This window comes from Myodes glareolus, chromosome X (assembly GCF_982192425.1).
Source record: "Myodes glareolus chromosome X, mMyoGla1.1, whole genome shotgun sequence".
Lineage (NCBI taxonomy): Eukaryota > Metazoa > Chordata > Mammalia > Rodentia > Cricetidae > Myodes > Myodes glareolus.
This window is the reverse complement of record NC_142053.1, coordinates 19,500,144-19,524,425: the sequence shown is the minus strand read 5'-3', so window position 1 is coordinate 19,524,425 and position 24,282 is coordinate 19,500,144. Positions and strand designations below refer to the sequence as shown.

General features: G+C 39.8%; 1 protein-coding gene across 2 annotated transcripts; it reads right to left on the bottom strand.

The window, feature by feature from the left end:
* Positions 1–3,377: 3,377 nt before the first annotated feature.
* LOC125415497 (synaptonemal complex protein 3-like) lies at positions 3,378–13,126 on the bottom strand. 2 transcript variants are annotated; one of them, XM_085684568.2, is made up of 9 exons: positions 13,024–13,126; positions 10,323–10,471; positions 9,690–9,756; positions 9,405–9,439; positions 7,269–7,386; positions 6,394–6,493; positions 5,891–5,989; positions 3,749–3,853; positions 3,378–3,627 (listed from the first exon to the last, which is right to left on the bottom strand). In XM_085684568.2, exons 2-9 carry the CDS (start codon positions 10,456–10,458, stop codon positions 3,544–3,546), a joined length of 744 nt encoding a protein of 247 aa, XP_085540694.1. In that variant the 5' UTR covers positions 10,459–10,471; positions 13,024–13,126; the 3' UTR covers positions 3,378–3,543. The 2 variants fall into 2 exon arrangements, with proteins under 2 accessions (XP_085540694.1, XP_048313726.1); XM_048457769.3 differs by having other exon boundaries at positions 9,690–9,753.
* Between the last annotated feature and the right edge of the window lie 11,156 nt (positions 13,127–24,282).

Below are 24,282 nucleotides of genomic sequence, written 5' to 3'. Positions count from 1 at the left end.
GGAACGTGGCTCATGCCATTGTCTTTTTTGGTCCTGACCCCAGGAGCCATAACATAGGAAAGGAAGGCAAGGGGAAGCACAGAAAAGTGAGATTATCATCATTTTTTAAGCAACCCTAAACCTCGTAGAAATCACAGCAAAGTGATGTGGCCCCTGGTAGGGCAAGCAGGTTTCAATGAGAGGCCCTACACCCAGAAATATATGGGCTGCACAAACTGGAATCAACTAGCTATTTAAAATAGAGAGAGTATGAGGCCTGGCCGTGGTGGAGCACGCCTTTAATCTCAGCACTCGGTAGGCAGAGGCAGGTGGATCTCTGTGAGTTGGAGGCCAACCTGGTCTACAAGAGCTAGTTCCAGGACAGGCTCCAAAGTTACAGAGAAACCCTGTCTCAAAAAAAAAAAAATAGAGAGAGTATGAAGTTGTGGGGAGTATGGGTATGGGGGTGGATCTGAGAGGCAGTAGGGGAAACAGTGGTGGTGAATATAATCCAAATGCACTGTAGGAAATGTGCAAATAATAAAAATAGTTTTAAAGTGTTATGTGGACAATAGGCATATTATACTCCTCAGCTGAAATGATTTCTGCTCTTCTGTGCATGCTGGAAATTTGTGTATCCTATTTATTAGGTTAGTGAATGAGTGTTCTATTTGGCTTTAGGCTAGTCCTACTCAGGTTATTTTCATCTATATCCTCAACCAGGAGAATGTACTACATAATATGTGTCCCTTTATTTAGCTACTCCCTAAATTTCTATTTTGAATGGTTTGGAAATTTAAGACTTAATGTTTGGTTACACAGATAACAACTGATCATTTACGTGGTGGCATTACCATAAACCTGACTTCATTCTTGCACTAAACTATTCAGCAGTCACACACAAAAGCTTATTCAGTGTCTCCAACATACTCTTATTCCATACAGGAATGTCACTACCACTCAACCCAACTGTCTTAGGGTTCATTTGGGGAAGACCTTATTACCTACCTGGGAACAACGTCCTGAAATGATTAACTAAGACTTTGAGCACCTTTTTCCTCCATCTTTAAACATAGGAGAAATCCAGAATTTTGCAGAACTTACTCAAAAATTTTGTCAGACTTATGAACAAGTATCCTGATAAATACATTTGTCACAGGAGGGGTATGGTAGGGACATAGCATTTAAGAAAACACAGAGAGGAAAAGAGGAAGGTGGCCTTACTGAAAAAAGCATTTTCAAAGCCATGGACTACCTACCATATGCCATGGTAAGTTGATAAACTAGGAGAGTAGCAAGCATGCACTTTATATATGCAGGGAAGAGGCATGGTGAAGAAAGATATCATGCCTTATGAGGAAGAACAAACTCATGTAGATTAGATACCCAGAAAACACTCTGAAGTACTTATTTCCCTTCTGTAACTATGGGTAAAATTTGAGAAATAAAGACCTCCTTAGAAATCCTATGAGTATTTAAGATTCCTATCTCATGATGGAAATATAGCAATGAAAAATGAGGCAGGAAAATAGGGTCAGACACACATGACTGTGAGTCATAAGACTACAGTAACTGAAAAAAAAATCCATTCGACTGCCATAAGGATTGTGTGGGGGGGGGAAGCTTTCTAGCAAAGAACATTAATCACCTAAATAGTCAACAAAGGGTCCACCGTCTCAGAGAATCTTTACTTTCCCTCTGTAATACAAAGCACTTGGACGCGTAAATGGGTTTCTTGAGCCACACACTCATTTCTGTTCTGAGCAGCATATTTTATGCCTTTATTTGTACTTCGAATAAATCTAGACTTTAATTATTACTGCCGTATGTCTTGCTGAAATCTTCGTTAGAGATGGAAAGAACCTGGCCTTTGTGTCATGGATGACCTGAGAGATTCCCTCCAGTAACAAGAGGGAGGCAAGGCATTGGAGGGATCCCAGCACTACAGAAAAAAAAGGAATTAAACTGCCCTCTTAATCTAATTATGCACTAATGGTCAAAGACTAATTTTTCCAATATAAATTATACTAGTTTGAAAAAAGCTGGTTTATATACATGTCTGTCTTTTTTAAGTTGGAGAACAGTCACTTTAAGGGATTATATAGGAAAAAATAAACATGAAAAAGAACTTTTGCTTTTCCTCTAATGGGTTTTTGTCTAAACATATGTTTAATCATATCTAAAATTTCGAATTTATTAAATCGCACTTTTTTATGCTTCTCTTTAAAAATGCACTTGGTTTTTCAAGACAGGGTTTCCCTGTGTATCTCTGGTTGTCCTAGAACTTGCTCTGTAGACCAGGCTGGACTCAAAGTCAGAGATTTACCTGGCTCGCTCTCTTGAGAGCTGGGGGTAAACATGTGTGCCACCACAGCACAGCATAAAATACACATTGAAAAAGGCAAGTTATTAAAATATTTGTTTGATGATGAGTCTAAAACAAGTAAACAAGTCTTCCAAACATTTGCTAACATTAGTATTCAGTGTCATTCTAGGAACTCTATCTTTGAAGAAAAGTATAACATCCTTCAACAATGAAAAGTAATGATACATTTTTTTTTTTTTTTTAGACAGAGTTTTACTCTGTAGTCCCGGATAGCCTGAAAATGGCTTTAAGTAGATCAAGCTGGCTCAAATTCCCAGAAATCAGCATGCTCTGCCTCCTGAGAAAGTGCTGAGAGTAAAAGCGTGCACCACCAGGCCCTGCCCTCATAATATACTCCAACATATTACTAAGGACATGTATTATTTAACTGCAGACCAATCCCAATGAATTTGATACCCTGTGGAAATGAAATTCTTGAATGTCTTAAAACTAGTATGTAGGTAGGGCATGCTGAGGTACATGCCTTTAATTCCAGCACCTGGGAAGCACAGATAGTCGAATCTATGAATTTAAGGCCAACCTGGTCTATATACCAAGTTGCAGGCCAGGCAAGGCTGCATGACAAGATCTTGTCTCAACAAACAAAACCAAACCTAGTATAAATTGTCAGCTTGATCGATGTATTAACTGTTTAATTTCAAGATACTAATGCAAGCTCTTTAACACATTTTCTTAGAATGAGCTATGCAATTCAGTTAAGTATGGAAAATGGATTGGAGGGGTTTTTTTCCCTTAAATAACAATGCAAACTACGCATAGTGGTGCCCACCTGTTGTCTCAGGTACTTTGGAGGCTGAGATGCAAGGACTACCTGAGCTTATAAACCAAGTTTATTTTTTAGTTCAGTATTAGACACCATCATGGCAATCATGGTAAGATCCTGTCAGAAAAAGATATGAAATAAAGCCAAGGTACCTTTCTATACCTGACGTTTGTACCTTTGGGTCTGATACACTAAATACTAAAGTCAATATCCAAACAAATCATCTTTATTGAAAAAAATTAACAATGACATAAAGAAAAATCCACTCTACTATTACAAAAGAGTTAAAGCCTTGACATACAAGAATAGTTGATACTGACATAACTGGATTTTATTCAAAATAATGTAAGACAAGGTGAACAAGCTAATGACTAAAGACCTTGCCATATAAACTAGAATTTATCTTAAACTACGACTATTTGCTAGCATCTGAACCGCATCCCTTAGGACGCAGCATGGACTGGACAGACTGGTGAAGGGCAACCATCTCTTGCTGACGCTGTTAAGAAAAAGAGAGAGTAAACAGGTTTATTTCTCACTTCAGTGTCATTCCTACAGTAGGAAATAAAATATTTCAGTGCTTGTATTAATTCCTATTTATGATTTGAAATACAACTTACAGATTCTTTTATAATTTTTCTTTGCAGCGTGTTCATTTCTTCTTTAAGTTCATTCTGGATATTCATAAGCAGACAGTCGTTCTTCTTCTCTACCTCCTCCAAATTCTAAACACAAAAGGTTAGTTTAGTCCCTTGCATCTTTCATCCCAAGTTCTACGTTTTAAAATAAAATTTCAAGAGAATTTTAAATATTTTAGTAATACACATTACTTCGAGGAAAAAAAAAAAACCCTTGTAATACACGAAGACCCAAATTACTACTGTTAAGACGCAAAATAACTCAGACATCAACCAAACAGAGTTATAGAAGATACAATGGCACATTGTGCTCACGAAGCAGTTTTAGTGAATGTTAAGATCAGGCTGAGGCCGGAGAGGGCAAAAGTTGGGCACAGTATCACAAACTTTGCAGGTACCACTAGGAGAGCATGAAGGCTAACGTGTGGAATATAGATACTTTCTCTTCCAAAAAAAAAAGAAAATGAAAAATAGAGAAATAGGAAGACCACAGAGTCTTCTCAGCAACCATCACAACTGCGAACATTTCTAATGATTTTCTCAAACATCAGGCTACAATCTACTTAAGATAAAAAGTCAATGTAGCGTGATGAGACAATAAATTTACCAAAGGGAAAAATAATCTGTAGTATGAGATCATTTTTCAAGTCATTAATAGCAAAATTTATATTATTGTTTTGTAAGAGAGTATCTCACTTTAGTGACAAGGCTACCCTCCAACTGTTTATTCATCTGTCTTTAGCACTAATATTGTATGAATGTGCTGATCATTTAAAAATGATGGTTTAAATCTTTCCTAATCATTTGCCAATCATTACCTAATCATCACCAACCAAGTGACAAATATAATGTTAAGTGCTGTGGAGAAAACAAAAGAGGATAATGCATAATTGCTCCTTTTTCCAGAAAAAAACCCCAACATTTTAACCAAATATGTTTTTAAAATATAACATAGCGGTCGGGCGGTGGTGGCCCACGCCTTTAATCCCAGCACTCAGGAAGCAGAAGTAGGCAGATCTCTGTCAGTTTGAGGTCAGCCTGGTCTACAGAGTGAGTTCCAGGACAGCTAAGACAGTTATACAGAAAAACCCTGTCTGGAAAAGCCAAATATATGTATGCATGTATGCATGTATGTATGTATGTATATAATTTATTACACATATGTAGAAAGAACTATGAAGGATGAATTGAAGAACAGAGCAAACAGTTTTCATAGTAGAAGCAAAGAATGATGAGAATATTAAATAGTATTAGCTAGGATCTCAGCAATAGGACTTAAATGAATAATGAAGCACTATGGAAATGAAAATGGTCAAAGTCTAGTAGTGAAGACATGGGCTATGGAGAAATTTGAAACTAGTTTCAGGGAATATTAGAGCAAACTGGCAAGAGCTGCGTTTGGAAACACATAAAATAACTTTTGTCCAAAAATTATTTTAAGGTTCCTTAAAATATTTTAAAACTATTATTTATACATCAGCTTACTAGCATATACTTAATTCTCAAGGACCAACTTGTAATCTTTGACTATTAAATTCTAGGATAATGGTTATAAGTTGATAAAGTTATTTTAGCCATTTGAACAATTTTAAAAATTGACATGCTAGATAATACTTCCCTACTAAGTTTCAAGCCAAGGTTTAATTTAACTTGGGTCCTTCCCGGGGCTGGAGAGATGACCCAGTAGGTAACAGCACTGGCTGCTCTCACAGAGGACCTGGATTTGATGACCAGTACCCACAAGGCAGCTCTCAACTTTCTGTAACTCCAGTTACAGGAGATCCTTTGCACTAGATCTTTAAAAAAATGTATTTTGAGCCTTTCCTATTTAATATACACGAGAATTACAAAGATCATAGAAATGATATGTAGACTTTCTCTTTCCAGTTCAATAAAGAACATGAATATACTTGAAGTATGACTATTAATACATGTGAAGCATATCTCTATGGACATTCACAATTTGTCATCTTCTATCTGAAATAATCACCATAAAACCATTAGAATTCTAAAGCTATCCCACATCAATTAAAAACAATTCATTCAAAATGGAAGTTCCCTTATTCTGGTAAGGAAAATGTACATTATATTTTTTGGAACACGTTGTTATCGTGGATAACATACCTTTATGAACTGTTCATGTACTTGTTTAATTGTTTTCAGTCTCTTGCTCTGAACGAGTCTACACTGTTGAAAAGCCTTTTCTTCCTGTTGAAAATCATTCTACAAATACAAAAGGAAAAACTGTATTAACAGTTTAGTAATGGTTGGTTGTTCTGGGCCTCATACATGCAAGGCAAACAATGTCCTTTTGAGCCAAAGCTTAATCTCTAAAACTTTAAATTTAAAAAAAATCTATTTTAAACTCAGAAAAAACATTTTAAAATGACTGCCTTTATTATTTTTTAATAACCATTATGCCTGTTTAAATTATTCTCTAAACACCAACATGTTATGAACCTTCTTCATTAGCTTCCTAAAATTACAGGCCAGATGAGGTACAAAATCATTTTCAAGGCATAATTTATTCTTGGAAATTTCAGTCTCTAAACAAACCCAGGTTTGTTTTATGCAACTAACACAAGAATAGCTTCTCTCTTCATATTAATTAGAATTGTGATACCAACCATTAGTTTTACATATTTTTCCCGCAAGTTCTGAAAATCCGAATTCCATTGCTCAAACAGATTCGCAAATGCCTGAGCAAACTCTTCGTTAAGCTCTACCCTGTAAAACATAACAATGAACGGTGTTACTTCTTATACTAGTAGGAAAGTAACAACATTGAATTGATACACTATCATAGTGTAAAAAGGAAATAATAGCAGTTTAAATATTCTGATGGAAAACTCAGAAGTAAAATTAGATTTATATTGATTCCAGAAGTATTTTTTCCTAACATAAGAAGTTCTCTCTCATGGGGAGTTTTGAAAACTGGAAATTTTATCATACATATATCTATTTTCAAAATAATATTTTCTCCAAAAAGTTTATTTTTCATTTTTTCACTTAATATAGAGTCTTAAGAATACTAAATGATTTTCATGCAAAACATTTCACTAAGTTTCCCACTCCCCATTTTGGCAGAGCCACAATCTAGTATAAACCAAGAGCTAAGTGCTTAGCATATTCAAATTGACCTCTCTCTACACCATCAGCTATGGTTAAATAACAGTTATTAGATTCTACTCATCTAAACTTTATTCAACTAATTTCAGGAGTGAATAATAAAATACCAAAAAGGTAATAAACCTCCTCAATTGTTATTTAAAGGAGAAAAACATAATCTTCATTGGCTTCTGTGAAGCAACACTATAAAGATAGGAGGTTATGGAGGCACCTGCCTAGAGAAAAGTCAAATATTTTCACTAGAGACTCAAGCGGAAAATGACAACTTTTTCTTAAGTGATCTACATCAACATATATTAAAAATTGGTACAAACAGGGGTTTTGTTTGTTTGTTTGTTTGGTTGGTTGGTTTTAGGAAAGAAAAAAAACTTACACAGCATCTTCATGTGAGTTCCAAACTTGTTCCATTTTCTGGTCAATTCCTTCAAAAGACTTCTGAGTATTTGTTTCCAGTCTTAGTCTCTTAGCAGTAAGAGTACGGTTAATGTCAACTGTATTTTAAAAAATGTTCATTAGAATTCAATGCTGAAGAAATTACTCTGTTCTCATACATTCAAGTAATTATAAATTCTGATAATGCTCACTCATCAATAACAAACATTTAACATTTAAAACTATAGTGTCAACATGATATAGCTTTCATAGTTTGAACACCTAGGATTTTAGATTTTCTGACTAGGCCTGTTCACAGTCAGCAATTTCTATGAAAACATTCCAAATCCAAAACTTTGAAATGTGAAACATTTCTGGTCCTAATCATTTTGAATAACCATATGGTAATTAGGATTTTCCTAACTGAAGATGTTTTTAGAGATGACAAAAATGAACTAATAAACAAAGCAAAGGGGGAGTGTAGAATTTATGAAAAATAATTAAATAAACGCTAACTACTTCTAAAATTTATAAAACACTCTATACTGGAAGCGTGCATTTGCCTGAATTCTTGTTAGAGAGCATGAAATAAAATTGCTTATTAAAAATATAACCTAAAAAGTTAATTTGTTAAAATTATTGGTAAAAAAGAGTGAATGAGAATCTGGGGATGTAGTTCAGCTTAAGCACTTGCCTAGCATATCTTGTTTTGTATGCTTTGGTTATTATTTACATTTCATTAAGCATTTATAGGGCATTTTTACCACTACATACAGCAAACAGTTCATAAAAAATTTAAGTTTCAAATATCCTGTGGTAGAAAAAAAAACTGGCAGTGCACCACTACTAATTCCAGCACTGGAGAGGCAAAGGCACACAGATCTCTGTGAATTTGTGGCCAGCCTGGCCTACATACCAATTTCCAGGCCGTCTAGAGCTACATAGTGAGACTGTATCTCAATAAGGAAAAAAATTCTTGTCAGTTACTTTTAATAACCTTAAGAAATTTCTATATAAATAATTTATAATTTTAGTAGCTAAATTTTTTTCATACAACACATATATGAAAGAGACAATTTCAGCAGCTAATACACATATGAAGCAACAAATTATAAAACATGTATACCACTAAATATGTAAACCACTAAATAGAGAACATCTTTCAAAAAAGCTGATTATATGAGTAATCCTTAAAGAAGCCTAATTTCAACTGTTTTGTAAGTATATATGAATGGGGACATTTTGCTTTCATCTGGCTAGGTCTGTGTACCATGAGCCTCGTTCCCACTGAGGCCGAAAGGCAGCACTGAATCCCCTTGGACTGGAGTTACATATAGATGATTGTGAGCCACCATAAAGGTGTTGGAAATCAAACTGGATTCCTTTGGAAGATGCCAGTAATCTTAACCATTGAACTATTTCTCCATCCCCTATTAATTCTTAAAATAATACTGTCCTTGGTTGGGTTTGTCTGTCCCTAATCCCAGCACCTGTGAGGTTGTTAGGTGATCTACAATGTTAATGTCAGTCTGTGTTCTCTATGAGATGATCTCAAAACAAACGAGTAAACAAGCAAAAGTGAATATTCTCTCCAAGAAAGCCCATGTAACTGACCCTTAACAAACTTCTTAAAACAAGGTTTTAGGGTTCAGATTTTAAACCTCTATTGGTTATCTAATTTTCTTCTTAGATTATAATTTATTAGAATGAAAACAGTTTCAATTTTATACTGTCTACTCTAAAGAAAGGAATACAGTATAAATCCTAGGAAATAAAATGAATTTTTTAAAAAGAAAACTGATATACAGAGTAAAAGAAACTGATGTAAAAGAAACTGATATATAGAAATAGTAGATCACTTAATCTGTTCAAAAAGTATGAAAACTTTTCCTATTTTCTTCTTCCAAAAATCCATTGAAATCACATATGTCTAAAAGCATTATTTTTACTTCTCTCATCATGGAAAACTATAAGGAAGAATATATATGATGCTAAATCACAAATATTTATGAAAATCTTATAAATGAGAACAAAGCATTGAAGAGTAGGCAAGTAATATACTGGTTAACACATTATATGGAAATTATTATGTAGTTTTAAATAATTTTCTAAAAAAGTAAGTATCTTCAAAACATACCTCCAATTCTTCCAAGAATAACCTCTACTTTTTCCCTAAGAAAAAAATCACATTTTAAAAATGGCAGTGTAGTTCAGTAAAAGAGCATTTTTCAAGCATTCACAAACTCCCCTATTAAATAGCAAATACAATGACAAACACTGTTTCGTTAAGGATTCATAAGATATAACAGTTTGGAAAAAATAGCTAATGTCAAGTATCTTATATATATTACCTGTTACATAAACAAAGCAAATATTTCTTGAAATACATTATTCAACAGTCAAACAATTTTTAATATATTACCCCACATCTACAAACAGTTCTATGGGACTTCTCTTTCCAGGTGAATCACTTGATGAACTCTGTTCTGCTGACAAGAAAAAAAAATATTTTTGAAATTAAGAACACTATTTTAACAAGCAGCAATAAAACTGTTTGCAGTTCTTTCAGACATTGACAACTTAAGCTTTTGTATTAGATATAGAAATACAAATTTTTCTTTGAAGGTTAGATGAAGTTAAATCATGATTTATGACCATGTGTAGGAACAAATTTTGAAGTCTTTCTAGGATAAGATCACATAGCAAGCTATTTATCGATTAACATGTTAGGACTTCAAAGGCAAGATACACTACATGGATTTCTAGAATTTAGGTATAGGGATATGGAGAGTAAAGTACACAGAATGAACTAACAAATTGTATTAGATTCAAAGCAAAAGAACTGGAGTAAGATATCAACACTCGACATTCGATGCCTTTAAATCTTTTTTACATTATTATTAGTATACACATGTCAGTGTGGAGATCAGAGAACAGCTTTCTGGAGTAGATTTCTTTCCTTCCTTCTACTGTGAGGGTTCTGGGAATCAAACTCAGGTCCTCCTGCTTGCATGGTAAACACTTTTACTCCCTGAGCCAGTTTGACATTTTATACCTTGAGTATTACTCAGTGAAACACAGCAATCTGGTTCTTCGTCGTCTGAGTTATAAATTACTACGTGCTCTCCCACCGCTTGCATGCTTTCAGGCCCTTTGGGCTCTTCCGGATCCCTTCTTGCATGGGGAAACATAACTGTATATTTTCTGTTTGAAAACACAAGAAGAAAAACAAATCTCCCAAAACAACTGAATCCAAAGGCATTATTTAAATAAACTGAGAAAGCTTTCATAGAAATCAAGATGTTCTTATTTAAATAAAGTGTTAACAGTTTTCTTACTTTACTGCATCCAAAGTTAGAAAAATGGCAGTTGTCAATGTAAAAATGATACACAATTGTGGAAAAGGTGAAGGGCACTCGGGTTGTTTCTAATGCATTTGAGGCTGACCCCAGAAGTATAGAGATAGCCCTCAGAACATTCCCGGCCTTTCAGATCCTACTGAGGACCCTATTCCCTCTTCACCATGCCAGCTCCTAGCCCTATCAGGGTCCTAGAAACCTCTGTTTCCCTGGGCCTCTTGCTGTTCCTTAGCCCCCTAACTCTTAACACCCCGCCCCCTTACTCCCTCTTTGCCCCTAGAGCTCTTTTCTCACACTGAGTTCCTCCTTGACTCTAGCTCCTACATGCTTTTCAGTCCCTTAATCCCTCTCCAATACTACTAAGGACTAATACTTCATAGTCGGTCTAGCTTGTCATTGCCCTTCATGTTCTCCTTCTCCTAAGCCCCTCCCCAAGAGACTCCATCCCTGCTAACCTTTTCCCAGCTCTCATAACTTACAAGCTCCTCCTAACCCTCTAAATCTTTCTTACCTCTCCCCTCTCCCCAGTTCTACCTCACCTCATACACTTCCCAGTTCTTCCTCATCCGTAACTCCTCTCCAGTAACCTCTCCTTGGCTCTTCTTCACCCCCAGTTCTTCTTTTCTTCTGTCCGCTTCCCCCAGCCCCTCCCATGCTCCTCCTTGTCCTTATTCCCTACTTAGGTCCTCCTCCTTGACAACCACTATCTAGCACTTTCTAATCCCCAAGACCTCCCCAGATCCTGACCCCTAGCCCCTCCCTAGCTTCAACTCCCCAAGTCCCTCCTCATCCCATTTCCTCCTGGTTCCCCAACCTTCCTCAGCATCTTCTCACCTAGAGTCCTTCCCAAGATCATCCTCACATCAGAGTTCATCCTTGCTCCTAGCTTTCCCCCAGCTCTTCCTTACCCATAGCTTCTCCCCAGCTCCTCCTAGCCTCCCAGCTCCTCCTAACCACCAATAGCTGGCCCCTTGTTTCTAGTCCCTCTCCAGTTATTCCTCATCCCATGCTCTGCTAGTATCTCCTACCCAACATCTAGTTCCTCCTTGTTTTTCTCCATTTGCCCAGCTCTTCACTCCAGGCCCTGTCAACTTCACCCCCACCACTATCTCCTTCCTAGCTTCAACTCATATCCGGCTCTCCTTACCCCTGGACCCTCCCCAGTTTGGGCAGCCAGCCTCTCCTTTCTGCTCCCCAAATCCTCCTCACTATGTATTTCTTTCTAGCTTCTCAGGCCTCCTCAGCTTCTCCTCATGCCCAATTTCCTCCTTCCTCCTAATCACTTCCCTGGTTCCTCCTCACCTTTAGCCCCAAGTGCCAACTGGCCTCCAGCCCTTCCCTGTATTTTCATTCTCACTCTAGCTTGTCCTTATTCCTAGGCCCCATGCCCCTCTGCCTTTCCACCCTCTGATCGGAGTTGCCACCTCCACAATGACAGCAGAGACTTCCTGATCCTCTAAGCATTCCTACCTTCCACTTAGGCTTTAGTCTGCTTGAGGCAAGGAACCTCTCTGTTTTACTATCAGAGGCCTCAATGAGGTTCCCAGCCTCGGCCACCTCCATTTTACTATTCAGTGGCCTCGTTCGCAGTCACCTCCATTTTACTGCCAGAAGCCCCAAAGAGGTTTCAGGTCACCTCCATTTTACTGCCAAAGGCCTCGGAACCGGCCTCCTCCATTTTATTATCAGAGGTGCCAAAGAGGTTCGCACCTCCTCCATTTTAATATCAGAGGCCCTCTATGAGGTTCGTACATCCTCCATTTTACTCTCAGAGGCCCTATACAAGGTTCGCACCTCCTCCATTTTACTATCAGAGGCCCCAACGATGTTTGCACCTCCTCCATTTTACTGTCAGAGAGACCTCGACAAGATTCACGCCTCCTCCATTTTACTATCAGAGGCCCCGCCCGAGGTTCACACCTCCTCCGTTTTACTGCTGGAGGCCCAGACGAAGTTCATACCTCCTCCATTTTACTATCAAAGACCCGTATGACGTTCACACCTCCTCCATTTTACTATCAGAGGCCCCACCTCCTCCATTTTACTATCAGAGGCCCTGACGAGGTTCACACCTCCTCCACTTTACTATCAGAGGCCCCAACGAGATTCGCACCTCCTCCATTTTACTATCAGAGGTCCTGACGAGGTTCACACTTCCTCCACTTTACTATCAGAGGCCCCAACGAGGTTCGCACCTCCTCCATTTTACTATCAGAGGCCCCGGTAATGCCGATGGGTGATTTGCCGTACAAGTAAAATGGCGCGTGGGACCCAAGCCTCCCTCTACGGGACACACTCCCCCCTTCCTTATAATCCTTCACTCTCACACTCCTTCCTCCTCACACTCATCCCTTCCTCCTGCCTGAACTAACCCCACTTTGGCTGAACCAGGCTTACCGTCACAAGAAGTGATCACACTCACGACTCTGATCTCCTTCAGCCAACTGCTCTGCTTCACTGCTCCGCTTCACTACTACGAGGAGCTTCTGGGGTAACTGACCTTAAATAGGAGAAGATTCAACCAGGAACCTCTTTGATTGGCTGAATGTTGTGCGCATGCGTGTAAGGGTTGTTAGACTCTTGCAAGTGCGGCAGAAATCACAGTGAGGGCGGAGCATTCTGTGGTGGGTTGGTGCCTTGATGGGGGCAGGGCTTGGGTATGGGAGGTTGCAGCTCTTGTGGGCTCCAGTGAGGGGCAGGACTTTGCGTGCAGGAGGCGGCCCCATGTGTAAGGGGTGTGGCTGTGGAGGGTAGGGTAAGGCAAAGGTATAGCAAATCAGAAAGGGACAAGTTGGGGTTCACAGATGTGGACTTTTGTACTTTTAAAAAGAATACCATGATGGGATTTCCTGGCGGCTCGCAGAGTCCGACAAGGATGGCCGTGAGTCCCTGCAGCGCCATGCGGCCGGGGGGAGTCAGGCGGGCGGTTACGGCAGATAAAAGGCTCATAGGACATAGTATTATTTAAAGAAGAGGGAGACATTTATTGCGTAAAGAAGAGAAAAACAGAGAGAGATCAAAGACACACGTACACACGAGACGAGACAAACACACACACACACACACACACACACACACACACACACCCCAGAGAGAGAGAGGGAGAAGATGGCTGCGGGGGAAGTCCAAAAGTGGCTGGGGTGGGCGTGGTTAGTTCTTAAAATGGCAGCAGAAGACTAACATGGACCATTAACCGGTCCATTAGAATCTTTTAAAAAATTTATATTTATTTTTGTGTGGGGCATACACAGCACTTGTGCGTAGGTTAGAGAACAACTCGGTGGAATCAGTCCTTTCAGCACATCATTTGAGTCCCTGGGATCAAAATCAGGTACTCAGGCCTGGCAGCAGAAACTTTTACCATAAAACAATTTCTAACAGACCGATAAGGGCCTGCAGCTTCTCTGAAAATGGGTAGGTTTGGGGTCTTCCAATTGTACAAGTCACTAGTAGAGAGGACAACATAGACTATCAATAGGGAAGGAATTGGAAATTATGCTTTTCTCTTTGGCACAATTAGAAGAAAGACTTCCCCCTTCTTTGGAGTCAACTAGCAGCTCGGGGCAGCTCTGGGAACTATTCACCCTTTCCTGCATGTCCTCTGCTTAGATGGCAGGGGCCCCCTTGGATGGGAAGCCAGACCACTCCCCACTTCCACACATTGAACAGAGCCGCAGGCAGTAGTCAAGCCACCACAGGAGCCAGAATTGAACACTCTGGAGCAGGAAGAGTAAGGAAGGTCAATTTCCTCCAGCAGGGTTGAGAGAACAGTCACAGGTTTGGGGTTTTTCTGGGCAACCTGGCTGGCTCAAAATAATTTGGGTACCTCATACAGGTTAAACTTACCTCTGGACATATTCAGACCTGTTGTAGAAGGAAGGCTGCATGTTGGTTCCTAGCTGCCCAGCTAGCTTAGACCCAAAATAATCACACAGAAATTGTATTAATTAAATCATTGTATTAATTAAATCACAAAGAACAAATAATATACATAATCCAAACTCTGTGAATTTTCCATTTTTCCATGGCTTATTTTTCTTTACTCCTTTTAGTCTATGACTATCTTACTCTGTCTCATTAAAGACTTTATCTTTTTTTATATAAAAAAAGCATTAGCTTTATTTTATGACTCTCTATACTCTTTTTCTTCTCTCTTCCAAGTCTGCATATATTTATTCAATACTATGACTCATCTGGATTTGTCTTTAATGCATATCTGTAATTCTTTACTGTCCAAGAGCACTTTTTAAAATGTTAAGTGCTTCTTAAAACTTAAGCTGCACCATTACTATTGTATATATGGTACTTCCTATTTGCCTGCCCAGTCTAAAATTTAAGCTGTGCCATTACTATCATGCCTATGGTACTACTTGCTTGCCTGCCCAGTCCAGCATGGTGGAGCCCCTCGTGCCTCTGAGAGCCATGTGCACAGCCCCATTCTCAGGCACACAGGCAGTACATGTCACCATTAAGCAAGCCAGAGCACGCAGCTCACAAGTCCCATCTAAATGCTTCATCTCCCAAAACAGTCAGAGTTTGCACTGGCAGCATGGTCCAGAAAGCCTGTATTTCAAAATGGTGTGGCTCTTTTCCTACGGCCAGTGAATCAGGAAAACCTCTCTTAAAGGAGCTATGTCATGCCACCAGTAAGAAGCAAGAAGCTGTGTTAAACTCTGTATTTTTGTTTATAGAATTAAGCTCTCTCAGACTTTTAAGTGGATTTTAGTTTGCTATGTTGCCACCAATCTGTTGTAGAAGGGAGGCTGCTTGTTGGTTCCTGGCTGCCCAGCTATCTAGAACTGAAATATTCACACAGAAACTGTATTAATAAAATTACTGCTTGGCTCATTAGTTCTAGCTTCTTATTGAATAACTTTTAAATTAATTTAACCCATTTCTATTAATCTGTGTATTGCCACAAGGCTGTGGCTTACCAGCTAAAGTTTCAGCGTCTGTTTCTGGCAGGGCTACATGGCTTCTCTCTAACTCCGCCCTCCTCCTCCCATGCTATAGGCCAAACCAGTTCTTTGTTTATCAATCAATAAAAGCAACACATAGACAGAAGGAATTCCCACAACACAGACCAAACAATACCTTTTATTCCTCTTGGATGGTGACATTGGGGTGTCTCCAGGGCACATGATACCATCCAGTCAGAGATGGATTTTCCTGGGTCTCTGGAATATCACAGATTGCACACCTCTGAAAGTCCTCTCCAGATGGTGTATGCTTTCCTGCTCCTGGGAGTCCCTAATTGTTGGGATCCAGACTGTTTGGATCTTAGTGTGGTCTCCAGCATATTACTGAAAGCCCACAAGAGATGACTAGAATTTAATCTCCTTGATGACAAATCCTGTGAAAAATTACTCAACTCTATTCTAGGAACCCAGAGTCAAGATGCCCTAGCTAACTTACCACCTGCTAAACTGCCTGCTTGTACCAACCTTCCCTTCCAGCTAACTACTTACCTTAGCTTCTGTTAATCTGAGTGTTTGTAGCAACCCACATCTGTGAATGGAAGTTTCTATTCTGCCCAGTTCTGCAAGTGTTCATTTCCAAAGAAACACACAGAGGCACCATTTGTAAAGAGACTGCACTTTTGTTTCCCAGCCACCCAGACCTGAGCAATCACATAGAAACTATATTAATTAAAGCACTATTTGGCCAATGGCTTAGTAATATTTCTAGCTAGCTCTTACATCTTAAATTAACACATTTCTATTAACCCACGTGTTGCCATAAGACTGTGGCTTACCGGTAATATTCTGGTTGCTTTCTCCTTTGGCACCCACATGGTGTCTCCTTGACTCTGCCTACTCTTTCTATACATCTCTGTTCAAATTTCCTATTTGGCTTTACTCTGTTAAGCCATTGGCCAAAATTGCTTCATTCATCAACCATAAAAGCAACACATATACAGAAGGACATCCCCTATCACCCACTTACATTCCTACCCTGAAGCTGCTGGGCAAGATATTAGGATAGGTTTTTTGGGTTTTTTTTTTGTTTAAAAAAAAAAAACTTACCATAAACACTCATTGCTACACTTGGGTCCCGAATACCTAAATGTAGTTCCAGCAAGCTGGAACAGAGGCTTTCAGTTAGTTAAAATTGTGTCTGAGTGGTCATTTCTGGTGGGCTACCCATAACATTGTATGTACTAAAAGGTTGTGTGTGTGTGTGTGTGTGTGTGTGTGTGTGTGTGTGTGTGTGTGTGTTTCTATTTTGACATAAGGACATTAAAAGGAAGAATGAACATAACTTAAAAACCAGAACACTTTCTTCTATTTTATGTAATTAATGATCACTTAATATTGTCAACTTTCTTAATTTTGCTATTTAAATGTATGGGGAAATATTTCTTGGAGTCTATTTCTCTAACCATGCACTATTGTGAGATTTTGATCCATTTAGTCAATACCTTTGGAATAGAAAGCCCTAGATTGCGATCTTGTCTGCGTACCTGACCACTTAAAAATTGAGGGGACAGGCTGTACTCTCTGACTCCCTTGCCTTCTTGCTTGGGTGGGTGGGCCCTAGTTCCCCTTAGCAGAACAGCAGGACACAGTAGTTGATTGCAGCAGCATTTAATCTGTATAAGTGAGGAGTATTTATCCCATTTTATACCTAAATAATTTCTTTCTAAAAACTTGTAGTGACTATATGCTTACCCATTTCCTCAAAATACTTGCTTGTGTTTTTTTCTATTTAAAAAGTGGTTGTGATTAGTCAGGCAGTGGTAGCATATGCCTTTAATCCCAGCACTCAGGAGGCATAGACAGGCAGAGCTCTATGGGTTCAAGGCCAGTCTGGTCTAGAGAACAAGTTCCAGGACAGGCTCCAAAGCTACAGAGAAACTCTGTCTCAAAAAACCAAAAAAAAAAAAAAACCAAAAAAAAAAACCACCACCAACAAAAAAAACAATGGCAACAACAACAAATTGGTTGCTATTATACTTCTTATTGGTTAATAGGTCTTAATTCTATTTTCTTGCAGTGCTTGTGAGCAAACCCACTTCTTAGGCATGCTAGGTAATCACTTGCATCACAGAGCACAAGTTAATTCGAGGCAATTTTGCGTTCTTTTGGTGGTTTTCCAATACAGAATTTCTCTTTATATCCTTAGCTGTCCTAGAACTCACTCTGCACACCAAGATGGCCTCCACTTAAAGATCCACCTGCCCTTGCCTCCCAAATATTGGAATTAATGGCATGCACCACCACTGTCATCCAAGTTTGAATATTTCTCTTTATCTTTACACTTTTATTCCATCATCAGCTTTGAATTTTATAACTCTGGCAATCAATGGTTTATTTTAATTCATATGGACTTTATCTTTTTGAAAATGGTGATAAGTATATAAAAAAAGTATAAATACAACATGGAAAACTATATCTTCATTCAGTTTCATGGTACAAAACACGTGCATTAATGTTTTGTCTGCATGTATGTCTGTGAAAGCATGTTAGATACCCTGGAACTGGAGTTACAGACAGTTGTGAGCTGCCATGTGGGTGCTGGGAATTGAACCTGGGTCTTCTGGATGAGCAGTCAGTGCTCTTAACTCCTGAGCCATCTCTCCAGCCCATCACTGGTGTATTCTTAAGTTACCACCTTACCAATGGCAAGATACCTTTTCTTGATACCTGCTTTGTGGAAGAGTAAGTTAGAAAGGAACGGCACAAAAGACTAAGGGCAAAGGACGAAAATGAAATAATTCCAAATAGATTGGAAGCTTGAGCACTACAGTTTCTATACAGTTGATTAGATTATGATAAATAACCCTATGTATAAGAATTAGTATAAACTCAAGTCTATGGGGAAGACCCCAGTTTAGACACCTAGCAATAGTGAATAAGTAGCCGGAACTAGCCATTTCCTATGGCCAGATTGGTGCCTGGACCAATTGTCACCAGAGAGGCATCATCCAGCAACTGAGGGAGTCAGATATGGAGATCCACAGCCAAACACTGGGCAGAGTTTGGGAATTCTGTGGATGAGGAGGAGGAGAAAAGAGTGTAAGAGCCAGAGTGGTCAAGGACACCACAATATCAATTAACCTGGGCTTATAGGTACTCACAGAGACTGAATCACCCACCAGAGAGCTTGTGTAAGACTGACCTAGACCCTCTGTATATAAGTTACAGTTGTGTAGCTTGGTCTTCTTGTGGGACTTCTAACCATTAGAGCAAGGGCTGTCTCTGACTCTCGTACTGACTTTTGGGACCCTATTCCTCATACTGGATCACTTTGTCTGCCCTAGATACATGGGAGGTGTTTAGTATTACTGCAACTTGATATGCCATTGTTCTATATGCCATCATCCTGGATGGTGACAGAGAGGAAGGGATTGGGGGGTGGTATGGTGAATGGGAGAGAGGAACTTGGAGAGGAGAATGTGTGTGTGTGGGGGGGACTGTAGCGGAGATTTAAAATAGATGAATTTTAGAAAAGAATTATTAAAAAAAAGAAAAGAATTAGTATAAACTCATTCTGTAATTTAAAAGTACATAGTAACCAGAGAATAAATTGTTATCAAAAGAATGTGATGTTGAAATTCAGCTACTTCTCAAGTCAAGATGCCTAGCGGAGCCTTTCCCCTTTCGCAGATACAGGCAGGCACCCTCAGGAGACATAATCTTCAAGTAACAGACTTATATGTGCCAAAGTCTCTCACCTGGAGAAGTGAGTTTACATTAAAGGGGGTTATGGTGGCTACATATTCTCCTGCCTACCTCTTTCCTGTGCAGGAAGTAAGAGAGCTTGTTGACAAGCAGGTACTGTGAGACCTTTCCCACCCTCTAAAGTGTATAAGAGACTTGTGCATCTGCCATGTGTAGCCTGATTTCCTCTTTGCAGAACACCTTCCATGGTATCTGTCTCTAGTGCTAGGGCCCTGAACTCTCCTAAGAATCCCTACCATATTGTTGCCTATATGTCTTTCCAATAACGTTTAAAATAAACTTACTTCCCAGTAATACGTCTCAGTGTCCCTCTTGAGTCCTAGCCCCCTTCCCAAACCTTATGGTTACTCATTATCACAGATTTACATAGCTGATTAGGGACCATAAACCTTGATATTGATATTAAATTATTAATATTGCTGATATGAAAAATTCCAATGGTTTCTAGGTATAAAACCAACCTTGAATTCCTGGAGTAGACCACTTTGGTCATAAAAGCTATTTGGGAGAGCAACTGAAATTAGTTTGCTGGGTTTTTTTCTGTTTCTCATGAGGGACACAGTGGATCTTGCTATTTTATGTTCTGTTTGGTGCTAGCTTAGTTATTAGAATTTTTGCTGATCTCAGTAAATGAATTAGAGGTTATTAGATTGGCAATGATTTTTCTCCAGAGTTTTTTTTTTATCTCGTGAGTTACATTTTATTTTCTAATCTGATTCCTTGAGTCATTATTTGCACACCTTTTTGGTAACTTTGGAAATAACTTTACAAATAACCCTGTTTATATTGTTGGCTTTTGAGATAGGTAGGATCTTATGTAGCACCGAGTAGCACTCTCTATGTCGCTGAGAAAAATCTTGATGTCCTGATTCTCCAGCAGAACCCTGGGGAGCTGCCTCCAGTGTTGGCTTTCCCACATTTCGTAAGAGAAAGTCTTACAGTGCCGCATCCAGTAGCTAGGGAGCACGGCTCCAGAGCATGACAAACACATATGCCACTGCCATCTGGAGATAAAATAGCCTGAAAAATACACATAGGGTTGGAGGATTTGAATTCTAACAGCATTCTCTCCTTCTAACAGGCTAGAAAACCAAGAGTAGGTTATGTCGTCACCTTAGCCTTGGATGTCCTCATTGATAAAAATAAAATAAAAAAAAAAACAGGTAGCAATTTGCTTTGGTTTTGGTTTGACAGGCTGTACAGGACTGTTCATTGGAGGGGGAAGAAAGATAAATTAACTCAACTGTTACAAAAGCCAGATCTTTCCTGGGTGCTTTACCAAGAGTAGATTTGCAAACAGTCAGCTTTGTTTAAGTCACAATATAGAACATCCCTACTTAGCCTTTCTTTGGGTGGAGAGACAGTAGCTAAAAATACCCAGTGTCTATTAAAGCTTTTATATCAATTCTAGCATTGATATAACATGAGAGACTACGCAAGTGTAAGCACAGAATAGTCCATTATACCCAAATATCTGATCTATTTAGCCTCAGAATAAGTCTCTGCTTTTACAATACCCACATACCTCCTAAATTTTGTAATATGATACTTTCCATTCAGAACCTATCACCAACCTGAAAACAACAGTCTTTGCCCCGAAAGAAGCTGCCCTGGTTAAGGGGGGGGGGGGTATTGCAACAGAGAGAAGATATGCGAATGCTATCCCCCTCATTATTCTGATTCGTCAGGAAAAGCAAGGTGGAAAGATGATATGGAGATGTCAACTTGTCATTTCGTAAAATTGGTGGCACTTAAAAGAATGATGGTGTAAAATGGATCTATGCTGAAGAGCACTTTTGGAGATCCAAAACTAGGAACCCATAAAAAGAATTAGAAGGTAAGAAAAGGGAGAACAGGGTAGATGTGACAGAAGACATTCCTTAGGTTTAACCTTTACCATAGAGGAAGTAAAAATCAAAAATTCTCTGCAGACATGGCCTTGATAATGATCCAGTTCTGAATGCTCTTTACCTCTAAACTGATTTCTTTAGGGAAGAGTTTTTAACAAACAGCCTATCTCTTTGAGGGTATAGGATATAAGGATGGATGGACACATTCTGAGTGATGTGGAATTAGAGAAATTGACTAATATAACTAAAACCTCCCTATGACAAAGACTTCTCACCAGAGGCAATCTGAAAGAAAGAAATCCCTGGCTTATAATACCTATCAATGACACACGGTTTTCACTAGCTGAGTTTCCCACCAACATTAGGGATTGGAGACAAACAAATTCAGTGCAAGCAGTACTGAGGAAAATGATTTCTTCTGAACAGTTTGACAGGCTGTACAGGACTGTTCACTGGAGAGGAAGGAAAGATTGGTTCAGATTGGGACTTAGCACTGGTATGGATCTTTAGTGGCTTTGTTCTACCCCACCATAGGCTCTGCCTCCTGAGTGCTGGGATTAAACATGTGTGCCACCACCACCTGGCTGCTTCTGATACATTTTGATCATATTCAACCCTACTCTTCCCTCTCCAGGTCCATCTCCTACTCTCTCAACCCCTCCCAACTTCATGTCTACTTTAAAAACAAAATCAATCCAGTTACGTTCCTAATGTGAGAAACACAGCGAGTCCAATTTGTGTTGTCCATATACCCATGGGTATAGGGACATCCACTAGAGCAAGACCGACTTACTGGGGGCCACATCCTTAAAGAAAACTGTTTCTACCTCCTGTCTCTCCCTCCTATCAACCGTCACCGGCTCCTCAGCTGGGGGCAGGGGCTCCCGAAGCTCTCTGCGAGGGCACTGGAATGTTGACTGGCTGGATTTTTAAGTGTCCTGTCCAGGCAACCACGGGGTCTGTGAATCCATGACTGCAGTTGTTTGTCATGTCCAGAAGACTGTTTTGTTCTACTTCTCCCTGACCTCTGGCCCTACAATCTTTTTGCCATCTCTTCCCTGATTATCTCTGAGCTTTAGGCAGAGGGGCTGGCTGTGTTGGATAGTTTTGTGTCATCTTGACACAAAAGTCACCTGAGAGGGGGGAACCTCAATCAAGAAAATGTCCCCCAAAAGACCAGGCTGTATGCAAGACTGTAGGGTAGTGACTGGTGTGGGAAGACCCAGCCCATTGTAGGTGGTACCATCCCTGGGCTGGTGGACCTGGGTTCTGTAAGAAAGCAGGCTGAGCAAACATGGGAAGCAAGCACACCTCCATCCCTATGCATCAGCTCCTGCCTCCAGGGTCCTGCCCTGTGTGAATGGGGTTCAAAGCATGCTGAAGCATATGGGGTGGGGGAAACAAAAAGTGGAAGATGAGACCTACTTTGCAGGTTACTGAAAACAAAATGTGGCAAGATCTATGCTGAACTAGAGTCCCTAGGGTAAAACCAAATGCTGTACTTGAGAGTGTTTGGAAAGCTTTGAGGCACCCAATGGCAGCTCATCAAAGGGGTAAAAGAAGGCATGTAAGCCGGGTGTATACATGTGGCTCCTCCCTACCAAAGACTAAAGAAATGTCCTGGGGTGGGAACCATAGCAGCCCTTTCTCTAATAGAGTGGCCAAAGTGACTCAAAAGTGCTGCAGCAGTCAGAAGGCCAATGAGTTAAGTGTTTCGTTCCTCGCTGATGTGAAAAACACTGGAGCCAAGTGGACTTTAATCTATGGCAACCCCAAAAAGCACTGGGAGAAATAGGCAGAAGTTGAGTAGAATAGTAGAATAATGCATACTAAAATAACTAGGTTTGGTTTAGGGTTGGGCAGTCACATTTCTGTGCACATTTCTCCCCTGCAAGAGAATGCACTGGGAATGAATTATTGCTGTGACACACACCACATACCCTTGGAGAATTTCCCTTGAGAATGATAACTGTAAAAACAGTCATACATAGCTAAATAAGTTACTTTGGCTTATCCATGCTTGTGTATCTAATATGCTCTTTATATAAAATGACTAGTAAAAGTGACAGGAACTTCCCATTCTGTGTTGAACTTGGTGGCCCTATCTGTAGTCTCAGGACTCAGGAGGCTGAGACAGAGATCCCTAGAGCAAGCAGGCCTAGCCAGAATAGTCAAAAAGGCCACGTCTGGAGTAGAGATGGGGGTAGGGAGACAGAGTTGAAAAGTCTTGACAAAAGGAACATCCCAGTAGCATCCTTGCCTCCTCTGTTTTCCTCTTTATGTCAGTGGAAAAGAGACAAACAAAGAGAGAGCAAGTTTCTGTAATGGTCATCTAGCCAGCTGGGTGTGCATTGCAAGGGTCTCTGTATTGCAGTGACAGAGAGGAAAAATTGGAGGGTGCTGAGTCATATGTCATGTGACCTCCTGGGTCAAGCAGGGCAGATGGTGCAGGCAGAGAACCTAGTATACTGCCCCAAACATGTTTTTTTTTTTTTCTCCTGTTACCAGATGCCACCACTGACCATGCCTCCTACTTCCTGTTTCCTGTGAAGCCTAAGGCTAATGTCCTTGGGCAGGTATTTTAACCAAAAGATGACCCAAGGGACTGTGAATGAGACATAAGAATGCTGGCCTTCCCAAGCAGAGCCCCATCTCCTTAGGGTCTTCTATAGCGACCCCACCTTAGCAGCTGACACAAATCAGGCTGGTTAAGAGTGCCTCCGTGGAGATGAGAACTGAAAGCCTACAGTCTGTGCAGTCTTTTAGAGACACTTGGTTGTTTAGAACCCAGAGGAATGCTGTGCTAACTAGAGGAGGTAAAGCCAGTACACAAACAGGTTCTGATGACTTTGCAATGGATTGGGGAGAGAAGCTGCTGTAGTCTCTAGCCTTCCTGGTAAGTCACAGCAGTAGGGATCTTGCAGATCTTTGTAGAAACAGTTGTAGCAGATTTCAGAGTAGTGATCATGTAGTAGGAAGAAGCCAGGGCATGAAAAGTTGTGCCCTAGTCTCTAGGGTCTATGCTGTCCCTGGCAGATTACAGAATCCCTGGCTCTAGCACAGAGACCCTAGCTCTGGTCCCACCATCGGGGTTGTTCCAGCTCTCAAATTATCTCTGATTC

What these genes read in the sequence shown, in the direction of transcription:
- LOC125415497 (XM_085684568.2), bottom strand. Translation starts at nt 10,458, where the DNA reads ATGTTTCCCCATGCAAGAAGGGATCCGGAAGAGCCCAAAGGGCCTGAA. An exon ending in TATTCTTGGAAGAATTGGAG is followed by an intron (nt 7,387 to 9,404) that starts GTATGTTTTGAA and finishes TTTAAAATACAG; the next exon opens with TTGACATTAACCGTACTCTT. An exon ending in AACTCACATGAAGATGCTGT is followed by an intron (nt 6,494 to 7,268) that starts GTAAGTTTTTTT and finishes TATGTTTTACAG; the next exon opens with GGTAGAGCTTAACGAAGAGT.